General features: G+C 43.7%; 1 protein-coding gene across 1 annotated transcript in view; it reads right to left on the reverse strand.

The window, feature by feature from the left end:
• Positions 1 to 11,761, reverse strand: part of GEN1 (GEN1 Holliday junction 5' flap endonuclease) — an 80,480-nt gene extending 68,719 nt beyond the window's left edge. The window contains exons 1-2 of the mRNA XM_082251682.1: positions 11,588 to 11,761; positions 3,884 to 4,070 (exon numbers count right to left, since the gene is read on the reverse strand). Of these exons, the coding sequence (XP_082107808.1) occupies positions 3,884 to 4,070; positions 11,588 to 11,748 (348 nt within the window). The 5' untranslated portion in view covers positions 11,749 to 11,761. The remainder of the gene's footprint in view (positions 1 to 3,883; positions 4,071 to 11,587) is intronic.
• Positions 11,762 to 24,505: the final 12,744 nt, after the last annotated feature.

The raw sequence follows: 24,505 nt of genomic DNA on the forward strand, positions 1-24,505 counted from the left end.
ACAATCAGAAACGAGTTCAGTCTTCAAATATGAGTGAATAGGACTACCCCATGTACATTTACACCTATTACTTATTTTAATTTACCCCTTTTTTCTAATGAAACCACCAAGCTACTCATTCATTCCCTTGTAATCTCTCGCCTTGACCATTGCAGCTCCCTTCTCATAGGCCAACGGCTCAGTGTCTGTCATTCCTCCTTGTCCATCCCGCCACTGGCTTCCAATTGCCCAGTGAATTAAATTCAAAATACTAACCACAACATACAAAGCCATTAACACTTCTGCCCCGAGCTCCATCACCAATCTTGTCTCCAAATATCACCCAAACCGTCCTCTCCACTCCTACCAAGACCTCCTGCTTGGTTTGCAGGAAAAAAAATGTGCACAATTCCCACATAAACACAGACAGTGCTGACAGGGGAATCCCTCCTGACAAGACCTTGAATTTTCCCGCTGGGGGTGAAGCAGGGTGCGGGGGAAAGCCTTGTAATGGGGGAAGGACAGTTAACTATTGCTAGCAGACATGGGAGTAAGTCACACATGTGCAAGTCACAAGCAAGTCTCAAGTCTTAACCTTCAAGTCTCAAGCAAGTCCCAAGTTACTGTGGCAAAAAGCAAGCAAGTCAAGTCGAGTCCCTGCTAGAAGTCAAGCAAGTCAAGTCAAGTCATTTATTTTGGTCAAGTCACAAATCAAGTCAAAATACTGATCTACCCCAATTCTTACCTTACAATTCTTATTCTTACCAAGTCAGTGGTCAGGAAAGGTTTTGTTTTATTTTCAACATTAACAAAACTGCTTAGAGCTTTTTTCTTGGCATATTAACCACTTGCCGACCGCCGCACGACTATCTACGTCGGCGGTCAGCCCCTCACAGGCAAACTAACATAGGGCTACGTTGCTTGCTTGTGAGGGTCTAGGGAGCGAGCGTGCGCCCCCGGAGGCGCGCTCCCGCTCCCGCGTGGTCACGGACCCCCCCGCGCGTGTGACCAGCGGACCCGATGTCCGCCGGCCACTCGGCGATCTGCGGGGGAGAGGGAGAATGTCAGGCAGCTTGTGTAAACAAGCTGCCTGTCATTCTCCTCGCTGCAAAGACACTGATCACATGGATCTACTATGTAGATCCGTTGATCAGTGTCCTTACAGCTGAAGCCACAGCCAATCACAGTAGAAAGCACGCCCCTAGGGACACACACAGCCCCTCCCTCCCAAATAAAGTTAACCCCTTCACTACCAGTGTATTTTTACAGTAACAGTGCATATATATAGCACTGATTACTGTAGAAATGTCACTGGTAACCCCAAAAGTGTCAAAAATGTCAGTCAAGGGTCCGAAAAAAAAAATATTTAAAAAAAAAACAAACAAAAATGACAAAAATCTTTCCCTTTGTTAGTAAACGCGATAACTTTTGCGCAAACCAATCAAAATACGCTTTTTGCGAATTTTTTTTACCAAACATAGGTAGCATAAAACAAATTGGCCGAAAATTTGAAAAAATTTTGATTTTTAAATTTTTTTGGGGGGGAATTTCATATAAAAAAATGTGAAAAATATTGCTATTTTTGCAAAATTGACGCTCTTTTTTTGTTTATAGCGCGTGATCAAAAAATCGCACAGGTGATCAAATACCACCAAAAGAAAGCTCTGTTTGTGGGAAAAAAAGGACGCCAAATTCGTTTAGGTACAGCGTCGCACGACTGCGCAATTGTCCGTTAAAGTCACGCAGTGCCGAATCGCAAAATACCCCCTGGTCGGAATTGGGGTAAAATCTTCCGGGGCTTAAGTGGTTAAAGAAACACTTTGAATGCCCAAACAGCTCAAAATCCTTTGTCCGGTCATGTTTCAACACCACAGTCACTAAAAACATGTTAAGTATTTCCATTGTTAAACAGCCAGTGTCCTAAAAATCAGAACACACTGAGGTGTTTTAAGTGACTGTGGTGTCAGAAACATAACAGGCACATTCATTTTGCTTTAACACATCTTAAGAAAATGCAAATATTTAATAACTTAAAAAAGTAAAGTCATTTCGAGTCATATGTCTCAAGTCAAAGTCAAGTCTCAAGTCACGAATACCAAGTCAAAGTCAAGTCGAGTCTTTTATTAATTTTAGTCAAGCAAGTCTCAAGTCCTCAAACTGGTGACTTAACCACTTAAGCCCTGGAAGATTTTACCCCCTTCCTGACCAAGGCCTATTTTGCGATTCGGCACTGCGTGACTTTAACGGACAATTGCGCGGTCGTGTGACGCTGTACCCAAATGAAATTGACGTCCTTTTTTTCCCACAAACAGAGCTTTCTTTTGGCAGTATTTGATCACCTGTGCGATTTTTTGATCATGCACTATTAAAAAAAAAATCGCAAAGAGTGTATTTTGACTGGTTTGCGCAAAAGTTATTGCGTTAACTAAGGGAAAGATTTTTGTCATTTTTGTAGTTTTTTTATTTTTTTTTAACGAGTAATGGCGGCGATCTGCCATTTTTTTGCGGGACTGAGACATTGCGGCAGACAGATCGAACCCTTAACTGCCATTTTTGACACTTTTGAGGGTACCAGTGACATTACTACAGTAATCAGTGCTATACATATGCACTGTTACTGTAAAAATGACACTGGCAGGGAAGGGGTTAACTTTATTTGAGAAGGAGGGGTTAAGTGTGTCCCTAGGAGCGTGCTTCCTACTGTTATTGGATGTGGCTGTGTGTGTGTGTGTGTGTGTCTGTGTGTGTAACTACAGAGAAATACGATCCTGCATAGCAGGACCATATGATCTCTGCACTTACACAGGGGAAAATGACAGGCGGCTTTGTTCACATTAGCCGCCTGCCTTTCTCCCGCTGTACTGGACGATCGCGAGTGAGCGGCAGACATCGGGACCGCCGCTCACACGCGCAGGGGGGGGTCCATGAACGAGCGGGGGTGGGAGCGCGCCTCCGGTAGCCCGCGCTCGCCCCCTAAAGCCTCACAGGCTAGCGACGTAGTACTACGTCACTTTGCCTGTGAGGGGCTGACTGCCGACGTAAATAGTCGTGCGGCGGTTGGCAAGTGGTTAAGTCTGACTCCAGTCCTGTGACTCAAGTCCCCCACCTCTGATTGCTAGGGGCTATAGCAGCTGCTAGCAATAATCACAAGTAAACCTAGCATGCTGGTTTTACCCAAGTTGATTGTTTAACTTGGAACATTCAGGCTACCCACACACGGTTCAAACCTCAGCCGGTTCCTGCTGAACTGGCTGAGATTCGAACCGCCTGTGGCCAGCCTAATGGGCCATACACACTAGAAGATTTTCTGAAGACTTTTTCCTTTAGACTTACCAAAACCATATAATATGAGGTCAAACCTAAACACTTTCAATTTGTATGCAATCTGGCAGGCCCTTGCACTACATAGAAAAGGTAAATCTGAAGGAAATCTACCAACAAAAGTTGGATAGTGTGACCAGCTTTAGACAGCTGTCACTGGAAAAGTTGTCCCCATTGGAAGACCTACCCCTCCCTCTTATTCTTGGGAGAACAGTAAAGATTTTGGATTTCAAATCACTTCTCTCTGTGAAGAGTGTCACAGGATGAAGAGAAGAAGACTCTTCCCAGCAGGTATGCAGACAGTAATAAAAACTTGACTAATCCCTTTCTACTTTATCCAAAACTAAAAAAAGTTGTGGCTGTACATGCACTTTAACCTTGCTGACTAATCCAAGATGTGGACCTAACCAATATTCCCTGTACTATCATAGCAGTACCCAGTTAAATTCAACTATTGTGCCATTGCTAGTGCTAAGATTTTTCACCAACCTGACAAAAAAAAAAAATCTGTGCCAAAGTAGTAGCATCATAATGCCCGTGCTGAGCGTAAAATTACACCTCAAGTCATCAATCCTGCACATACCTCCTTCAGGACAGACTTGAAATAGGAGCGCCCTGGTCTGGATGAAGCTGGCTTATTGGTTGAGCCGTATCTCATTGCGTTCCTCTTATTCATAGTGTCAGCTTTAACCTTTGGGGCTTCCCCTTCTGTCACAAAGACCAGCTTCACTCCCATTAGGTTCAAGGAGGAGACACGGAAAAAGAGATTCCTGTTGGAAAAAAAATTAGCAAAGGGAATGTCTATTTTGTTTCTTAGATATGCTTGGGAATGTAATCAAATCAAACCTGTCAACGCATGTAAATGGAAAAAAAGAAAAAAGAAGAAAAAAAAAGAAAAAAGAAGAAGAAAAAAAAAAAAGAAAAAAGAAGAAAAAAAAAAAAGAAAAAAGAAGAAAAAAAAAAAAGAAAAAAGAAGAAAAAAAAAAAAGAAGAAGAAAAAAAAAAAAGAAAAAAGAAGAAAAAAAAAAAAGAAAAAAGAAGAAAAAAAAAAAAGAAAAAAGAAGAAAAAAAAAAAAAGAAAAAAGAAAGAAAAAGAAAGAAAAAGAAAGAAAAAGAAAGAAAAAGAAAGAAAAAGAAAGAAGAAGAAAGAAAGAAAAAGAAAGAAGAAGAAAGAAAGAAAAAGAAAGAAGAAGAAAGAAAGAAAAAGAAAGAAGAAGAAAGAAAGAAAAAGAAAGAAGAAGAAAGAAAGAAAAAGAAAGAAGAAGAAAGAAAGAAAAAGAAAGAAGAAGAAAGAAAGAAAAAGAAAGAAGAAGAAAGAAAGAAAAAGAAAGAAGAAGAAAGAAAGAAAAAGAAAGAAAGAAAAAGAAAGAAGAAGAAAGAAGAAGAAGAAAGAAGAAGAAAGATTTTCAGTCTCTGAACATAAAAAATATATACATGAAGACACACAATTTGCCATTTACCTATGCAGTCCCTGCATTCCTTTTTTGTTTGCAAATTAAGTGAAACTTTGTGGTACAAGAAAAAAAAAAAACAGCACATTTTTACATATATTCTGAAAAGGGTATTTCCAAAAAATACATCTGAATACAAATAATAAGGGTATAATGACAGAGTTCATAAAATATTAACATATAAGGCGATACTATGCTATGACATGAACAAAAAATGCCAATATACGTATAGAGAACTTTAGAGTAAACAGTATAAGACCAAACATTTAAGAGCAGTTGATGAGGATTAATCCAAGATTCAGTAAGTGGAAGAAGGACCTCGAAATATTCAACCAGAGGTCTCATTTAGCGTTATAAAAAGGGCATAAAGTTATATATGGTGTGATATTTTCTCCATGCGACAAATAGAGTCTACGCTCACTTGGGAAACAAGCAAGATTTCCAATGATTAGCTAGAAACCAGTGTAAAGAAACATAAAATGGTATGGATAAGCCTCATATGAGGGACAGAAATCTCTGAAATAGGAGGGAAAAGTAAAGAATTGGCTACGGCAAGGTGGATAGAGTGAACGGGTATAGTAAAAATTTCCAGTTTACATCACATATGTAATCTCACAAAAAAATGGGGGAAGAAGCCCGGGGAAGAACACCCTGTGAAGCAGGCCAGAGAAACTGATGGAAAGTTGGAATGCAGTTTGGTAGGTGTAAAATACCTTCTGGTAAAAGGGTTAATAGCAGTTTCTCAAACAGTAAGTGATCTAGTGCATTTACAAAGGTTTACTATGCAATCTTCCCATTTGAGGATAGAGATACACTATCTCAAAAAAGTTAGCATACCCCTCACATTTTTGTAAATATTTTTTATATCTCTTCATGTGACAACACTGAAGAAATTACACTATGTAAAAATGTAAAAGTAGTGAGTGTACAGCTTGTATAACAGCGGAAATATGCTGTCCCCTCAAAATAACTCAACACACAGCCATTAAGGTCTAAACCACTGGCAACAAAAAGTGAGTACACCCCTAAGTTAAAATGTCGAAATTGAGCCCAAAGTGTCAATATTTTGTGTGGCCACCATTATTTTCCAGCACTGCCTTAACCCTCATTAGCATGAAGTTCACCAGAGCTTCACAGGTTGCCACTGGAGTCCTCCTCCATGACATTATCATGGAGCTGGTGGATGTTAGAGACATCCACCATCCATTTGAGGATGCCCCACAGATGCTAAATTGGGTTTAGGTCTAGAGATATGCTTGGCCAGTCCATCACCTTTACTCTCAGCTTCTTTAGCAAGGCAGTGGTCGTCTTGGAGGTGTGTTTGGGGTCGTTATTATGTTGGAATACTGCCCTGCAGCTCAGTCACCGAAGGGAGGGGTTCATGCTCTGCTTCAGTATGTCACAGTACATGTTCGCATTCATGGTTCTCTCAATGAACTGTAGCTCCCCAGTGTCGGCAGCACTTATGCAGCCCCAGACCATGACACTCCCACCACCATGCTGGACTGTAGGCAAGACACACTTGTCTTTGTACTCCTCACCCAGTTGCCACCACACACGCTTGACACCATCTGAACCAAATAGGTTGATTTTGGTCTCATCAGACCACAGGACATGGTTCCAGTAATCCATGTCCTTAGTCTGTTTGTCTTCAGCAAATTGTTTGTGGGCTTTCTTGTGCATCATCTTTAGAAGAGGCTTCCTTCTGGGACGACAGTCATGCGGACCAATTTGATGCAGTGTATGGTCTGAGCACTGACAGTCTGACCCCTCCACCCCCCCACCCCTTCAACCTCTGCAGCACTCATACATCTTTTTCCCAAAGACAACCTCTCGATACGACACTGAGCATGTGCACTCAACCTCTTTGGTCGATCAAGGCGAGGCCTGTTCTGAGTGGAGCCTATCCTGTGAAACCGCTGTGATGTCTTGGCCACCATGTTGCAGCTCAATTTCTGGGTCTTGGAAATCTTATAGCCTAGGCCCTCTTTATGTAGAGCAACAATTTTTTTTTTTAGATCCTCAGAGAGTTATTTGCCATGAGGTGCCATGCTGAACTTCCAGTGACCAGTATAAGAGAGTGAGAACACCAAATTTAACACACCTGCTCCCCAATTGGGCCCTTTTTGGACATTTTACTTAGGGGTGTTCTCACTTTTGTTGCCAGCGGTTTAGAAATTAATGGTTGTGTTGAGTTATTTTGAGGGGACAGCAAATTTACACTGTTATACAAGCTGTACACTCACTACTTTACATTGTAGCAAAGTGTCATTTCTTCAGTGTTGTCACAGGAAAAGATATAATAAAATATTTACAAAAATGTGAGGGGTGTACTCACTTTTGAGAGATACCGTATGTTAGAGTTGAATTCCCATATATAGCAGCTTATCTTGGGGGTCTGTACTCACCAGACAATTATAAATATCTGATATAAGACCTCCTCCCCTTAGAGTTCTATGACAAAGTTTTATAAAATAGAGTCAATAGCAGTTTTAAAGTGAGTAATGTAAAAAGTGTCTGATTTGAACGAACTGTAACTGTTCATTATTTCGAATATGATATGATGACTGAAGGGAGGAGAAGGAGGTAAATGTGGAGTTTTCTAGAAAATTTGTCAAAAATACTAAGTCATTATTAATCCACTAGGAAAAGTCTAGCGACCCATGCAATCCAGGAGGAAATGCAGTCCCTGCTTTCATCTTGTTATTTTAGTGCACTGTGACTTTGCTCCTTACTGCCCCTGTTACCATGCAAGTAATAGCCTGCTCAGAGGAAATTGTCACTCCAAAGAACAGGTTCATGACAAACTTGCCTCAGAGGACGTGGACTGGAAAGAGAAGTATGGCCAAAGCTTTTTTGGTCATACTTCTTCTATGGATCACAGGAGTGCAGGCCATTTTGCACGCCTGTGACCCATTTTCAGCTGATATCTGGCTAAAGATCCACCTAGATGCCTGGACCGGCACCTGGCTCAGCCTCTTAGCGATGTGCTAAGAGCCCGACCAGCCCCTTCTGTCCCTCCCACAGCCCAGCGATCCAGTGAGTGCTGGAGGGGAGAGCAGAAAACCGAAGACTGACAGTCCTGGCTCTTTGCTCAGAGCAGAGGGGAAGAACTGAGCGATCAGAAATGTTTGATCGCTCAGTTCTCAGTGTAGAGGCGGCAGGGGATAAATGCAGCATCAGATCGATGCTGCATCCACCTAGGTGTTTAGGATTGTTTGCAAAGAGAAAAAGCATGTGTAGGATGAGGGGGAAAAAAAAGGGACTCTCAGTAGCCCCCCAAAGAATGCTCTCGCACAAGTGCGGTTGAGAGCTGGGGCAAGTGATGTCACGGGCACACAAATGAATCCATAGTTTTTAGCTACCTGGCTCTTGTTTGTTCCATACCTGCCACAGTGAGGGACTGGGGGGCTCTGGCAAGATCTCTGACTGGGGTTAGCCATTTCTTCACTTCTTGATGAGTTCCGATACCTTAGCTCAGTGATGGTATTTGTGATGCATAACAACTTCTATGCATTTTTAAAACACTATCTTTTTCATACGATCATAGCTTCTTATTATGTTTATTTCTTTCTTTTTTTATAGACATTGTGACCTCCACACCTGCTGAGGAAGCGGCTTTGTGCCGTGAAACATGTAAAGGAACTACAAATGGGGAATCATCTACCATGCATTTATTTGCATCTTTCGGATATCACTCATTTGGTAAAAAGTTGGTTTGAATAGCTGTATGTTCATATTGCATGGGGACAAGTCACAACTAGATGGGAGTCTTGAGGAAGTGCAATGTGTGTATATGTTTTTAATCACATCTTGTTACGATAATTTATACATTTTTAGAATACTCAGAAATATTGTTAATGTTGTGGAGTCATTCCTTGGGGGCCGAGAAAGTCCCTTTTTTGCTCATCCTACAAATGCTTTTGCTTTTTGCATAGATCTTTGGAGGTGGTGCCACATTACTAAATATTTTGGCACTTTTATTAGAGTAAACGTTTTTTAATTTTTTTTTTTAAATCCTAAACCTCTTTTTGAAAGACACTGACCCTCATGTAAGTGGTTCTAAAGGCTCAAGGTTTTTTTACATTCATGCATTCTATGCAAACCTTCTGTGTGCTGCAGCAGCAGCGCCCCTATAACTCATCTGAGCCCAATCTCGATCCAGTGATGTGCACGAGAGTCTCGGCTCACCAGTGACTCTCACTCCCCATTGGCTGAGGCAGCAGCCATTGGCTCCTGCTGCTGTCGACCACAGCCAGTGAACCAATCAGGAGAGGGAGGAGCGGGCCCAAGCCAGGGCTCGGGAGTGTGCTTGCTTGGGTGCCCCCAGAGCAAGCGGCTAGGTCTGGGGGCACTTGGCAGGAGGGAGGGTCTAGGAGTGCCAACGGGGAACACGGAAAGAGGAGGATCCGGGCTGCTCACTGAACAGGTAAGTATAACAAGTTGATTATTTAAAAAAAAAAAAAATAAACAAAAAATAAAGACTTTATATCACTTTAGGCCCCTTTCACACACTCCGTCGGACGGAGTCCGTTTTTCTCAGCGGGGGATCGATCCGCCGATCTCGCGCTGAGCAGGAGGATGACACCTGTGTCTCCGTGCTGTGTGCGGAGACACCGCTGTCAGTTCCCCATGCATCTCTATGGGGGAAATCGGATGGGAACGGACCGTCGGTCCGCTCTCATCCGATCCGCTGGACAGATGGAAAATAGGGTTTCCATCCGTCCAGATTTGACGGATCGGATGTCAGCGGACATGTCTCTGCTGACATCCGATGCACCATAGGGATGCATAGGGGGAACCGTTCAGATCCGCCAAAAAAAACGGACAGGTGGATCTCAACGGTCCGCCTGTGTGAAAGAGCCCTTAAAAGAAACACACACACTCTAAATTGCTCAATTTTGTTCCAACTACATCTTCACCACTGGCCTTGGTCTTCCAGAAACAGCCTTATGACTATGACTCTGGGCCTCCTAACATGATGATCACAGACATCACTAGGATGAACGACATAAAAAAATAAAAACGGGAAGACAAATAAGTCATTATAAACCACTTCCCGCACAGCCTATTGCCAAATGACAGCAAGGCGCGACCTTCATTGTTCTGGGAAGACATAATATGACATTCTCCCAGAACGCACTTCTGTCACCGGCTGTGTTCATGGGATACAGCCGATGACAGATCACTGTACCGGGCCCCTGTGACCAATCACAGAAATCAAATGACAAATGTAAAACAATGGAAGGCTTCCTTCCATGCCACTCATTGTGTACAATTGTCTTACAAGCTGTGATTGGTCACAGTGATCACATGGTACAGACAGGGACAATCACAGCTAATCACAAAAATACACACTGAATGAATCAATTTATTTTGTAAAAATGGTTTCTTATCAGGCCTCTTGCACACTGAACCTTGAAAAAGCTCACTATAGCTTTTTTTTTTTTTTTTTTAATTGAGCTAACATACAGCCCATTATTTGTGATGTGCCTATGCACACAGGCACGTAAACAAACGCTATGCATTCTTCAGTAAAAAAAATAAAATAGAAAAATCTGCTTTTTTGGTCAATTTATGCCTCATGCGCGCAAATGCCAATTTGCATATTGTGCAGAATGAGAACGCAAGAATAAGTTTTCACGCATTTGCCTAAATACATGCAAATATATACAAAAATAAAACGTCTGCAAAAGTAGATGCTCAAACAGGAATATCATCTGCAAGAAGCCGAAGAGTGAAATTTGCTGGTATAAGCAATCATAATGTGTAAAAAAAAAAAATCCTGATCACTTCCCTTTGCAAACAGCACTGAAAGCTGAAAATTGGCCTGAACAGGAAGGGGGTGAAAGTGCCCAGTATTGAAGTGGTTAAATCAGGCCTCGACAAATCCCGGGCGCCAGGTCGCATTTGCGACTAGAATTAGCGACCTGGCGCCTGGGGTGCCCTGCAGGATGTGTCCTGTCCCTTTTGCGCCCCCCACCTCCTCTTCGAGTTCACGGACTTCCGCGGCGTCCAAAAATTTAGTCCCCGGCTTTTCGGCCTTCTTCTGTGAGATGAGAAGCTAGGGGAACTGGCGCCCTCTTGTGGTGGCCGGGAGTAATGCATGTTCTCAATGCCAAAGAGGAGAAGAGAGGGAATTTTTTTAAGGCTTCATCTCTCTGTCCAGTTACCTTTGCTTAAAGGTAAGTGGACAGGGAGCGTGGTTATTATTATTAATTTATTTTTTAAATGTAAAAAAAATAAATAATATTTTTTTTTTTTAATTATTAAAAAAAAAATAAAAAAATGTTTTTCTTTTTTTTTTTCAATTCTTATTAAAAAAAAAAAAAATTTATATATATATATATATATATATATATATATATATATATATATATATATATATTTTTTTTTTTTTTTTTCCCTCATCGCCGTGCCACAGCCGAAGGCCCCTTTCACACGGGCTGTCTGATCAGGTCCGCCTGTCAGTTTTTCAGGCAGACCTGATCGGACCGTTCAGTCTCCTCTATGGAGCAGTAATCTGCCGCCATCTGACCCTGCCCGCCAAAAACAGACGGATGGTGGTTCTATTTTCTATCCATCCCGTGGATCGGATCAGATGGCATCGGATCAGATGGCATCGGATGGAAAGAGACAGACAGTCTGTTTCCATCCAATTGCGCTATAGAGGAGAGTGGGGTTCTAGTCCTATTTATGTGTAAATTTAGTATCCGTTTTATTAAATAAAGCTTGGTTGTTAGTTTAAAAAAACAAAAAAAAAAAACTGGCTCCTAACTTTTTTAGCTGACTCCTAGATTTCAGGCAAATTTGTCAAGCCCTGGGTTAAATGTTACCTGAGATGAGGTTTAGCAACAACTCCAATCATCTGCTTTACAGACTGAGCTTCACAGACCCAAATACTCAAGTCCACTGCAAGAGTCTTCCCACTGAGGCTCTGGAGAGGGACATGCTTCTTCACCGGCTCCAGGACTGGCCATAATTCATGAACACCCATCCTGAGGAGTCACTCAGCTGAAAACAAAAAGGAAGCATTTTATCTAAACAGACACTAAAGTATTCATGAAAAGTAAAGTAATAAGGCAGCACTGGCACTAATGAAGGCCAAACAGCACCATGTTTCAGAGCAGAATTATAGATGGGTATCACAGCACAAATTCTGATGCAAACCCATTGAGAAATCAATGCAGAGTACGAGCTGATAACATACCTTGTACTGTATAGTAGCACCTGAGCAGCATTGCACTGAATGAGTCAAGAAAACAACGCCCATTGACAAGAGCCCTAATGCTGGCCATACACTATAAGAAAAATCGTTCAAACTAATTTTTGAAAAACTAACACTCGGCCGTGAGAGCAGACGATTGTACCATCATGTAATGACCCAATTTTAATCAATAAATCATTCAATGGACATAAATTAATCAGTTTTTCGTTCATTTTATCAACATATGCCTAGTGCAAACAGTTCGGGCGAGGAACACATTAACCTTTTAATTTCCAAACTGTTCCTTCAATTTGTCAGCTCTGAAAAGTTAAAACCGATTTTCTATTTCTGCCCATTAAAGAGGAAGTAAACTCTTCCGTATTTTTCCCTTTTTTCTTCCCTGCAAATTAAATGCATAATGAGCTGGTATGCATCGCATACCAGCACATTATGTGACACTTACCTGCAATCAAAGCCAGCATGGTCACCGCTGGCGGCAGCATCCATCTTCGCCCGTCTTCCTGCCGGGTCTGCAGACTCCGGCTGTATTACTGTCCGGAGCCACGTGATGTCACTCCCGTGGGTGCCGTCAGTCACGGCACAGGGCTCTGAAGAAATGGCAGGGGCAGCCGTTTCTTCAGACTGTATGCGCCGATGACGTCCTCGGCTGCATGCAATGTAAATACCTCCTAAACGGTGCAAGTTTAGGAGATATTTACAGTACCTATAGGTAAGCCTTTGTGACGGTACTCCCCGTCACTGGGGGGTGAAAGACAGATACTTAATGGTTTGGATTACTCAAATGGGACAGTAATATTTGTCAAAAATATATCTCAAAGAATAATTTGAAGACTATGGGACTCTAGGCCTAGCTGCCTAATTGGCTCAGGTTGATTGAATCACTGTCATCTATTAGTTGCCGAGTGGAAATAGTATACTGTTTGTGTTGGTTTTTCCTTAGATATGTTAATTATAAATCTGTATACAATTTAATCTGCATATGATAATGTAATCGGGTAATCCCTGACCTGATAGGGTAATTTGATCAGGAGGGGGATGTGCTCATGTGTGAATAAATTGAGTGTGAAACTGTTAAATATGATCAGGAGGGGGATGTGCTCATGTGTGAATAAATTGAGTGTGAAACTGTTAAATAAAGGAGAAGGTTCCAAAACGTATAAAAGCCAAGTTGTCAGCTAGCTTTGTATGAGGGCGGCTGGGAAAATCCGATATCTATGTTCATGACTGGGAGGAAGCCGTATACTGACACAAGTCCACAAGTACAGCGTGGGTTGAGGTCCCGTTACATGACTTATTAAAGGCTTACCTATAGGTAAAAGTTATTAAGATGGGCTTACAACCACTTTAACTGGACGAAAAACGAATGAACAGACCAAATTACAGATTTTCCAATGATTTTTCGACTAGTGTATGGCCAGAATAACAGTGCAAATAGCACTGCAATGCACCTTCATGCTATGCATTACCACAATACATAAATGTGAATGTTTTTTTTTCAATTTGCATAAATCAGGGAAGGGTTAAATCCTCTATCGTGTTTTTATTGTTCTGTCTCTCAGAAACAAAACTCAGACTTTTTGTCCAGATGACCACTTTCACCAGGACTAGGGCTAAAAAAGGAAGGGAAAATCCAAAACTAGGACAATAATTGAGAGAATATCACAAATGTGTCACAAGAAATGAAGTGAAGCTTCCCCAAACTGAATCAACCTCTAAAAATAAAAGCACTGACATGGATTTTATTGGTTACCTTACTTATAAAAAAAAAAAAACGCCCACATATGTAAACGGTGTTCAAACCACACATGTGAGGTATCGCCGTAATCGTTCGAGCGAGAGTAATAATTTGAGCCCTAGACCTCCTCTGTAATTCTAAACTGGTAACCTGTAGTGTCGCCTATGTGGATTTTTAAGTACCAATGTTTTTCGCCATTCCACGAGCGTGTGCAATTTTCAAGCATGACTTGTTGAGTATTTACTCGGTGTAACATTATCTTTCACATTAAAGAAAAAAAAAATTGGGCTAGCCTTACTGTTTTCTTATTTTTTAATTAAAAGTGTATTTAAAAAAAAAAAAAAAAAAAATGCATTTGTAAGACCGCTGCGCAAATACGGTGTGATAAAAAAAAATATATATATTGTTTGGGGGTTCTAAGTAATTTTCTAGACAAAAAACCTGATTTTATCTTGTAAACAACGTGTCAGAAAAAGGCCTGGTCCAGTAGTGGTTAATATAGTGCACGCCACTTACTCTCCTAAGCAAGGAAAGTCCGCCTAAAAAGGGATCCACAAGAAGGAAAGGCAGCATGCACATAGGCAAGTGTAAATGTTTATATACAGTACAATGTAATGTAGTTTATATTACTGCCATTGCTTTTCAGGAGACGGAAGGGAGGAGGGTTATCGTTAAAGTATAACTAAAAGCTTTTATTTTTTGGAGAGATTGGAAAGGGAAAAGAACGTCAGGTTTTTATTGCTGTGTGTGCCCCCGTTAGGGAGATTCACCCTGTTTACTCTTATCACTAGCGAAGCTTGAGGATGAAAATAAAAGGAAATACCTAATTTTGGGTTGTCCTCAGAACAGTAATAAGGGAAATCTTCCAATGGGGACACTAGTTCTGGTGAGAACCAGGGATTCAATCACTTTGAAGGAATTTTCTCTCACTTCATGTTTCAGGAAGTGAAGGGAAATATCCCCAATGGGGGGGGGGGGGTTACTACAGATAGCAAAAAAAAAAAACTGGAGGGGTTATAACCCTCCCTTACTCCATCCAAAAATGGGTTAGAAAATTTGTCTTTAGATATATCTTATTGTCTAGGTGTAGATCTACCAGCACACGGTGTTCACCAGTGGTGGTCAACTTTCTTGATTTGGGGGTCAAGTGCAGCTCTCAGAGACAGCTTGAGCTTGCGGGCAAGAGACAGGAAGCATGGTCAGAGACTGCGGACGCGGTGCAAGGGACGGTCAGAGACTGCGGACGCGGTGCAAGGGACGGTCAGAGACTGCGGACGCGGTGCAAGGGACGGTCAGAGACTGCGGACGCGGTGCAAGGGACGGTCAGAGACTGCGGACGCGGTGCAAGCGACGGTCAGAGACTGCGGACGCGGTGCAAGCGACGGTCAGAGACTGCGGACGCGGTGCAAGCGACGGTCAGAGACTGCGGACGCGGTGCAAGCGACGGTCAGAGACTGCGGACGCGGTGCAAGCGACGGTCAGAGACTGCGGACGCGGTGCAAGCGACGGTCAGAGACTGCGGACGCGGTGCAAGCGACGGTCAGAGACTGCGGACGCGGTGCAAGGGACGGTCAGAGACTGCGGACGCGGTGCAAGGGACGGTCAGAGACTGCGGACGCGGTGCAAGGGACGGTCAGAGACTGCGGACGCGGTGCAAGGGACGGTCAGAGACTGCGGACGCGGTGCAAGGGACGGTCAGAGACTGCGGACGCGGTGCAAGGGACGGTCAGAGACTGCGGACGCGGTGCAAGGGACGGTCAGAGACTGCGGACGCGGTGCAAGGGACGGTCAGAGACTGCGGACGCGGTGCAAGGGACGGTCAGAGACTGCGGACGCGGTGCAAGGGACGGTCAGAGACTGCGAACGCGGTGCAAGGGACGGTCAGAGACTGCGAACGCGGTGCAAGGGACGGTCAGAGACTGCGGACGCGGTGCAAGGGACGGTCAGAGACTGCGGACGCGGTGCAAGGGACGGTCAGAGACTGCGGACGCGGTGCAAGGGACGGTCAGAGACTGCGGACGCGGTGCAAGGGACGGTCAGAGACTGCGGACGCGGTGCAAGGGACGGTCAGAGACTGCGGACGCGGTGCAAGGGACGGTCAGAGACTGCGGACGTGGTATATAGGAGATAGAGACTATGAACATGATATAGGAGTTGTTGGGAGTCTGGGGACACGCTGCACAAGACAGCCTTAGACTGAAGATATATTACATGAGACGGTTAGAAGTCATTGCTATAACAAGGCAATAAGGAAACACAATTTAATATTAGCAGGGGCTATACAACAAGTGCCAAAGGGCCGGATGCAGCCCCCATGTTTGCACAGCAGGAGTAATCACAATGTGGGCAGAGTCTAACTAATGGACATTAGAAAATCCTCAGGATTCCCGTATATATAAATGATGAAGACAAACCACAATGAGAGGCACAGTGTATGACAGCCTCACCTTCCAGTGGGGTACACACAGCCCAGGCCCCCCGATCACAGTGACAGTCAGCCCCCTCTCCTTCTCATTGTTTATGTTCCGGTTTCATGACTTCCCGCCACACTGATTTGAACAGGGTGACCTGTCAGGGCACTCAGATGTACTTCCGCCAGTGCAGATCACCCCTTCCGGTGTTCCGTGAGAATAACCTGCCCCGTGAGAAATGCCTACCTCGTCACTTCCTGTCAGGAACATCTGAGCAGCGTAGCAGTGCGCATGCTCAAAGCCCCGGATACGTCATTGAACAGCAGAGGAACTGACAAGTGCGCATGCTCAGCCAATCACATGACCGAGTGACGTAATGTGGGGCGTTCTATAGGTTGCAGGGAAGTGTGTTTCTTCTTGCAGTGGAAGGGGATCGGTGTTGTCTCGCCGGTGCTGCACTGTGATCGGTCGGTCATAGTAGGATAATAAAGATTCCCCTGTAGGAGGGTTATTTCCTGTGAATGTGATCTATATACATCCACGTTGTTTGCACTGCTTGCCTGATCCGATCAGAGGCAGTAGTGTGGGGATAGAAGACCCTAAACACATCAGATCAGCAGAGTGTCCCCGGAAATGAGTTTACAAGGGGGACAGATTCAGGTGCCTTACACACAAGGCGTCCAGCTGCATTGTAATCCCTCCACTGCCTGACTTTATAGTCAAACCTGCAGGTACAGCCAAGCATACACGTTTATCCCACGCGTTGTGCGTAAAGCAGCCTATTCATTTCAATGGGCTGCCCTATGCAAGAGAAAAGCGGAAAACAAGTTCTTGTCCCTTTTTCATAAATGGACCAAACTGAACTACATTCTGCTGCAGGACCATGCAGAGTGTGAAAACACGAGTCAGTAGATGCTTGGGGGCGCCATTGACAATAATTGGCCCCACCACCACCGCCTGTACACTAAAGAGTATGGCCTTTCTGTCCATCTCGGGAAAGTGTGCCATTTTGTGTGCATTCCTGGCATGCAAAGATTTGAACGTAGCCAGGAGCGAGCAAAATGTGTGTTCAGACGCACCTCACCGTGTAAATGGGCCCTAAAGTGAGGTACATGCTATCGGGCGAACGATCATCAGATTTTCCTCATTTCACAGCAAATCAGAAACCGATGAACAAAATTTTGTACAAAAATTCTCGTAGGACAAAGGCTTTTTTTTTGTTGTTTCTGATCATGCAGTCTCTTTTCTGATTTTCTTGTACAAAAATCGTACTAAGATGGTACACAGTAAACGAAATTCGTTCGTTTTTTCCCGTACGAGAAAAATTTTGGAGTTTGTCCCTTCAAGAATTCACTATATGAAAATTGTACGAAAATTCTTTGGACAAAAAAAATGTTGGCCGAGCAGCGTCCAGCTCCAGTGCAGGCTGCCAGCCTGTCAAAGTCTATTGCAGGCTGTGGTTTTATTATTACAGGTACTTCTGTAGCACCCTCAATTTATGCAAAGCTTCACTTTATTAGGTATACATTGCTAGTACAGGGTTCGATGCTCTTTTGCCTTCAGAACTGCCTTAATTCTTCATGGCAAAGATTCAGCAAAGTGTTGTAAACATTCCTCAGAGATTTTGCTCCATATTGACATGATAGCATCACGCAGTTGCTGCAGACTTGTCAGCTGCACATCCATGATCCAAATCTCCCATTTCACCACATCCCAAAGGTGCTCTATTGGATGAGATCTGGTGACTGTGGAGTCCATTGGAGTACAGTGACCTCATTGTCATGTTCCAGAAACCAGTGGTGAGATGATTTGAGCTTTGTGACATGGTGCATTATCCTGTTGGAAGGAGCCATCAGAAGATGAGTACACTGTAGTCATAAAGGGATGGACATGGTCAGCAACAATAATCAGGTAGGCCGTGGCATTTAAACGATGCTCAATTGGTACTAAGGGGCCCAAAGTGTGCCAAGAAAACATCCCTCACACCATTACACCACCACCAGCAGCCTGAACCGTTGATACAAGGCAGGATGGATCCATGCTTTCATGTTGTTTATGTCAAATTCTGACCCTACCATCTGGATGTCGCAGCTGGAATTGAGACTCATCAGACCAGGCAACCTTTCTCCAATCTTCTATTGTCCAATTTTGGTGAGCCTGTGCAAATTGTAGCCTCAGTTTCCTATTCTTAATTGACAGGAGTGGCACCCGGTGTGGTCTTCTGCTGCTGTAGTCCATCTGCTTCAAGGTTTGATCTGTTGTGCATTTAGAGATGGTGTTCTGCATACATTGGTTGTAAGGAGTAGTTATTTGAGTTACTGTTGCCTTTCTATCATCTGGAACCAGTCTGCCTATCCTCCTCTTACATCAACAAGGCATTTTCGTCCACACAACTGCCGCTCACTGGACATTTTCTCTTTTTCAGACCATTCTTTGTAAACCTGAGAGATGGTGATGTGTGAAAATCCCAATAGATCAGCAGTTTTTGAAATACTCAAACCAGCCCGTCTGGCACCAACAACCATGCCACGTTCAAAGTCACTTAAATCCCCTTTCTTCCCCATTCTGATGCTCCGTTTGAACTTCAGCAAGTTGTCTTCACCATGTCTAGATGCCTAAATGCATAGAGTTGCTGCCATGTGATTGGCTGATTAGCAATTTGTGTTACCAAGCAATTGAACAGGTGTACCCAATAAAATGGCTGTTGGGTGTATATTATACATTCACATCAGTCCTGGCCCTCAAGGCAGTGGCGTCACCAGGGTTGTTGTCACCTGGGGTGGTAAAACATGGTGTCGCCCCCCCCCCCCCCCTAACTTTTGACCCCGCTCCCTCAGTACAGACCTCAGCAACAGGAGGCCCAATAATGATGTGACCAGCAGCATCTGCTTCCTGGGACACAGTGAGAGGAACTGATGGTATTCCTCCCACTCTGTGACATCAGAAACCGGAAGCAACAAAGATTTTGTCACTTCCGATTTCAGTTTGTTTTACAAGCCAATGCAGGCATGTGAAAGCATCTGATTAAAGTGGGAATAAACCCCTTGGACGATTTTTTACTTATAGGTAAGTCTATAAAAAAGCTTATAGGTACAGAAATTATATATATATATATATATAGGCCTATAGGTACAGAAATAATTTCCTAAACATGCACAGTTTAGGAAATATTTACTTGTGAAGCCGTCGGTGACGTCACTGGCACATGTGCTCTGAAGGAACAGCCATGTTTTTTTTAGAGCCCTGTGCCATGAATAGCGACTCAATGTCAGCGTAGCTCGTCCAATCAAAGGACCATTGCCCGCCAACGTGGAAGGAAAAATGTGTGAAGATAGAAGTCCTGCCGGCGGTGACAGCGTGCCACTAAAGGGCTTTGTTTTAAGGTAAGTTTCACATAATGTGCTATTATGTGATGGATACTAGCACAATATAACTTTCCCTTGCAAGTTTAAAAAATGTACTACTGCTTTAAACCAGAAACGACAAAGATTTTATTACTTCCCTGGTTTACCTGGTCGTTACCGGCCAGTGAAGCAGCTGATCAGACTGACCTGCGTCTAATCAACTGTATTGGAGGCCAGAGGAGAGATCAGGCGTCTAATAGCCTCAAGATCTCTCCAAAGAGAGGACCTGTCAGGACCAATACTACCAGAAAGGATGTGGTTTATCCCTTGTGATAGTAAAAAAGTTGATCCAAAAAAAAAAAAAATTATAGGTACAATGTAAAAAAATTAAATATAAAAAAAAAAATAAAAAATTAAAGCACCCTGTCCCCCAATGCTCATGCGCACCACACAGGTGAGGTAAAGCCGTAAACTTCAGACCAAGAGCAATAATTTTAGTGCCAGACAGGGCCGTCTTTAATATTGATTAGACCCTGGGCAAACCTTTTCTTGGGCCCTCCCAAATCCACTTATCAACTATTTGCAAGCAGTGTGGGCTCAAGGGAAAGCTGACTTGGGCCCCATAACAATGACTGGGCCCGGGGCAGCTGCCCCTTATGCCATGTGTTAAAGACGGCCCTGTTATAAACGCAACACTTGTTTTTTGCCCCCATTTTTCATGAGCTGAACTCACATATCTAAAGCCCTGTACACACGCACAGATTGTTGGCCGTAAATTGTCGGCCAACGTCCGATCGGCCGATTTTAGGCTTGTTAGTATGATGCTTCCGACAACCAACTGCGAATTTTCGGCCGAAAAAAATCTCGTGTGCATGCTATAAAATTTTTGTTGGCCAACAACAGAACGGCCGATTGTTCCTCAGTCAGTACAGATTTCGGCAGACAAAAATCAGATGAGCAAGACTGGGCATGCTCAGAGAAGAAAAAACACACGGAAAGTAAACCATCACATGACATCACTTCTGAAGTTGGTTTTTGTTGGCCAACAAAAGTCCAGTGCAAGTCTAGAGCACATTTCAACCAACAAACAACACTGGACAAAAGATGGCCGATCGGTTGGCCAACAATCTGTGCGTGTGTCCAGGGCTTAAGAGAACCAGGATTCATCCATGAAAAGAACACCTCTTCAAAGTGCCAGACACCATCCAATGTGAGCATTTGCCCACTCAAATCGGTTATGACGACGAACTGCATTCTGGTCGAGACCCAAATGAGGATGACGAACATTCAGATGAGCTTCCCTGAGATGGTTTCTGGCAGTTTGTACACGTAGTCTGCGGTTGTGAGGCTGGTGGGATGTACTGCCAAAGTCTCTGAAACGCCTTTGGAGACTGCTTATGGTAGAGAAATTAACATTGTGGCATTGTGCTGTGTGATAAAACTGCACATTTTAGAGTGGCCTTTTATTGTGGCCAGCCTAAAGCTGGATACACACTATACAACTTCTGTTGGTATTTTTCCTTTAGATTTACATTCTACTATGTAGTGCAAGGGCCTGACTGATTGCATACAAATTGAAAGTGTTTTGGTAAATCTAAAGGAAAAAATCTAAAGACAATTGTATAGTGTGTATGGCCCATTAGGCACACCTATGCAATAATCATGCTGTCTAATTAGCATCTTGATATGCCACACCTGTGAGGTGGATGGATTATCTCGGCAAAGGAGAAGTGCTCACTAATTGGCCATACACACTATACAATTGTCTTTAGATTTTTTCCTTTAGATTTACCAAAACCTAACCTAAACACTTTTAATTTGTATGCAATCAGGCAGGCCCCTGCACTACTTCGTTGAAGGTAAATCTAAAGGAAATCTAACAACAAAACTTTTATAGTGTGTATCCAGCTTAACCACTTACCGCATACTGACGTACCCATACATCGGCAGACTTTGCGGGGTTATACCAGGATGATGCCTCTAGCTAGAGGCATCATCCCGGTACCGTGGTTTAAAGCCGACGGTCGGCTTTCCGTCGGCTTTAAAAGAGTTTCAAGAGTTACTGCCCACTGCCCAATGGTTTTCAAAGCTGTATAAAAAAAAACAAACAAGCAGTCACAAATTAACTACTTGCCGACCGCCATAAGTAAATATACTGCGGCGGTCAGCCCCGGCCAGGCAAAGTGATGTATATATACGTCACTAGCCTGTCACTAGCCTTGTGAGGCGCGCGCCCGCCGTGGCTCGTTCACCAAGCAGTCAGTGCGTGTGACCGGCGGACCCGATGTCCGCCGGTCACTCGCCGATCGTCGGTAGAGAGGGAGAAAGGCAGGCGGCTAATGTAAACAAGCCGCCTGTCATTCTCCCCTGTGTAAAAATGGAGATCAGATGGTTCTACTATGTAGAACCGTTGATTAGGGATGATCGAACGGTTCGGGTCGACCATCGGTTCGGCCCGAACATTGGGTGTTCGAAGTTCGGCCGAATTTAGAACTTTTTGCCCAAAAAGTTCGGAATTCGGCAACCAGAACCGCCCAAAATGCAATGGTTCAGGAAATGGGCTTTAAAAGCCCGTGATTGGACCAGAACCATTAGCAAAAGCCAATTGAGGGGGCAGGAGAATGCTAGGAATGTGATTGGAGTGACTAGGGGGTCCCTAGACCAATCATTAGTGAATACGCCCCCCAGTATATAAGATCGCCCCCGCCAAATTCCTAGCATTGTTATACTGGACATGGAAGAGAGTGGAAGCAGTTCTGTTAATTTTACTTTAAAAGTGTCATTTAGCTATTTTTAGTGTGAGGAAGTTAGTTAGTTAGTTAGAGTGCTCCTTTACGCTTAAGTTAGCTTCACAAAATTAGTTTCTGTAGGGAAAGTATGAAGTGCCAGGGTGACCGTAATGTAGTGTAGGGGAAACTGACTGCCATGGCAGGCTAACCGACTGACCAAACCCTTCCATACCAGGGTGACCGTAATGTAGTGTAGGGGAAACTGACTGCCATGGCAGGCTGACCGACTGACCAAACCCTTCCATACCATGTAGTGTAGGGTGAACTGACAGTGACTGCCATGGCAGGGTGACCAAACCCTTCCATGTCAGGGTGACCGCAATAGAGAAATATTCATTTCTCTGAATAGCTTCGGAACACCATTATGGCTTCTCACCAGCAAGCATTTTTTATGCTGCAGAGGCTGCCACTGTCAGTGCTTTTTTGAGGACATGTTTGATGTCAGACATGACATCTGAACATGTGTATAGGGGGTATATATACACACATATGTCTGAATATATACCCCTAGACATATATAGGTGTGATAGTAGCAGAAATAAATGCTTGCGCTAATGAAATAATTTACAGTAATATATTTCTGCTACTATCACACCTATATATGTCTAGGGGTATATATTCAGACATATATGTGTATATATACCCCTTATACACATGTTCAGATGTTTTGCCTGCCTCAAAAGAACCCAAAAAAATGCCAAAAAAACGCTAGCGTCAAAAAAAAAAATGCCCAGGTGGGTTTTTGCTGGCATTTTTTGGGGGGGTTTGGAGGCAGGCAAAACATCTGAACTTGTGCACAGTACCACTATACACAAGTTCAGATGTTTTTCCTGACTGCAAAGAACCCAAAAAAATGCCTTCTATTAAATTAATAGCAGGCAATTTTTTGGGGTTCTTTGCAGTCAGGAAAAACATCTGAACTTGTGTATAGTGGTACTGTGCACAAGTTCTGATGTTTTGCCTGCCTCCAAAAACCCCCAAAAAATGGCAGCAAAAACACACCTGGGCATTTTTTTTTGACGCTAGCGTTTTTTTTGGCATTTTTTTGGGTTCTTTTGAGGCAGGCAAAACATCTGAACTTGTCTATAGTGGTATATATACACACATACTTATATGTATATACACACCTAGACATATATAGGTGTGATAGTAGCAGAAATATATGCTATATCCCATTTTTTGGGGGTTTTTGGAGGCAGGCAAAACATCAGAACTTGTGCACAGTACCACTATACACAAGTTCAGATGTTTTTCCTGACTGAAAAGAACCCCAAAAAATGCCTTCTATTAAACCGGGAGAGAAGCTAACTACCTGTCCTGAAAGAAAGTGTTCTAATACAAACAATCTTTTTTTTTTCTGGTTCTGGACATGCTACAGAGCTGAAACTTCACATGCACACCTTTTAGACCCCCCAGATACGAAATCCAAAATAAAAATCAAAAAAATCTCTTTTTTTTTTTTCAATAATTGGCTTTTCCTGACAGACTCCATGGCAGCATACGTTTGGGTAGGCCCCGCCTCCTCTCCTACCTCATAGGACCCCACTCCCATAAATCTTTGCTCCCTTTCAGCATCAGTGTTCTTTTTTCGTCCTCCTCATACATACGGTGTTATGTTCCTACTATTTTCAAGTCCTATACCTTGAAGCAGATTGGGTCGTGGAGACTCCGATAAGCCCTGGCTATTAGCAGGGTATGGAGGGGGCAATGGAAGAGACCCTCAGCAGGATCGCTGTGGTCTGGCCGAGAGAGCCCTGCTGCCACGGGTGGCCTATCTTTGCCTGAAGACACAGTCCGGTGGTGTGCCTCTGGGACCCTTCTCTGCTTGGGCAGGGTGGTAAGCCCTGTGATGGGACCTTTTTTATTTGTTTATTTCTTTTGGTTGTGCCTTTTGTGTGCTAGTCTGTGGTATTGTTTAAGCATATGTCAGGCCGTTTTTACTTACTGCTGCTGTTGTCTGCCGTCTGCCGTTCTTCTCTGTATAGTCCGGTGGCTCCCGGTCCTGCCGCGGCCGCGATCGCGGCCGCCGCTTCCGGGTTGTGCGGCGCTTCTGCGCATGCGCAGTAGCCGCCGGGCACTAGATTCGGTGCGCATGCGCGGGAGTGACGCGTGACGTCACTCGCGCATGTGCGGTAGCGTTCGGCGGCCGCGAGGCGGCATATTTAAATCCCTCAGTATGTCAGAGCTGGTGGGAAGGTCGGCATACACATACAGCCTCCCCCAGACTCTGACTGTCGTTTTGTAAGG

The sequence above is a fragment of the Pelophylax lessonae genome (genome assembly GCF_965119305.1).
Source record: "Pelophylax lessonae genome assembly, chromosome: 3".
In the NCBI taxonomy this organism is placed as follows: Eukaryota; Metazoa; Chordata; class Amphibia; order Anura; family Ranidae; genus Pelophylax; species Pelophylax lessonae.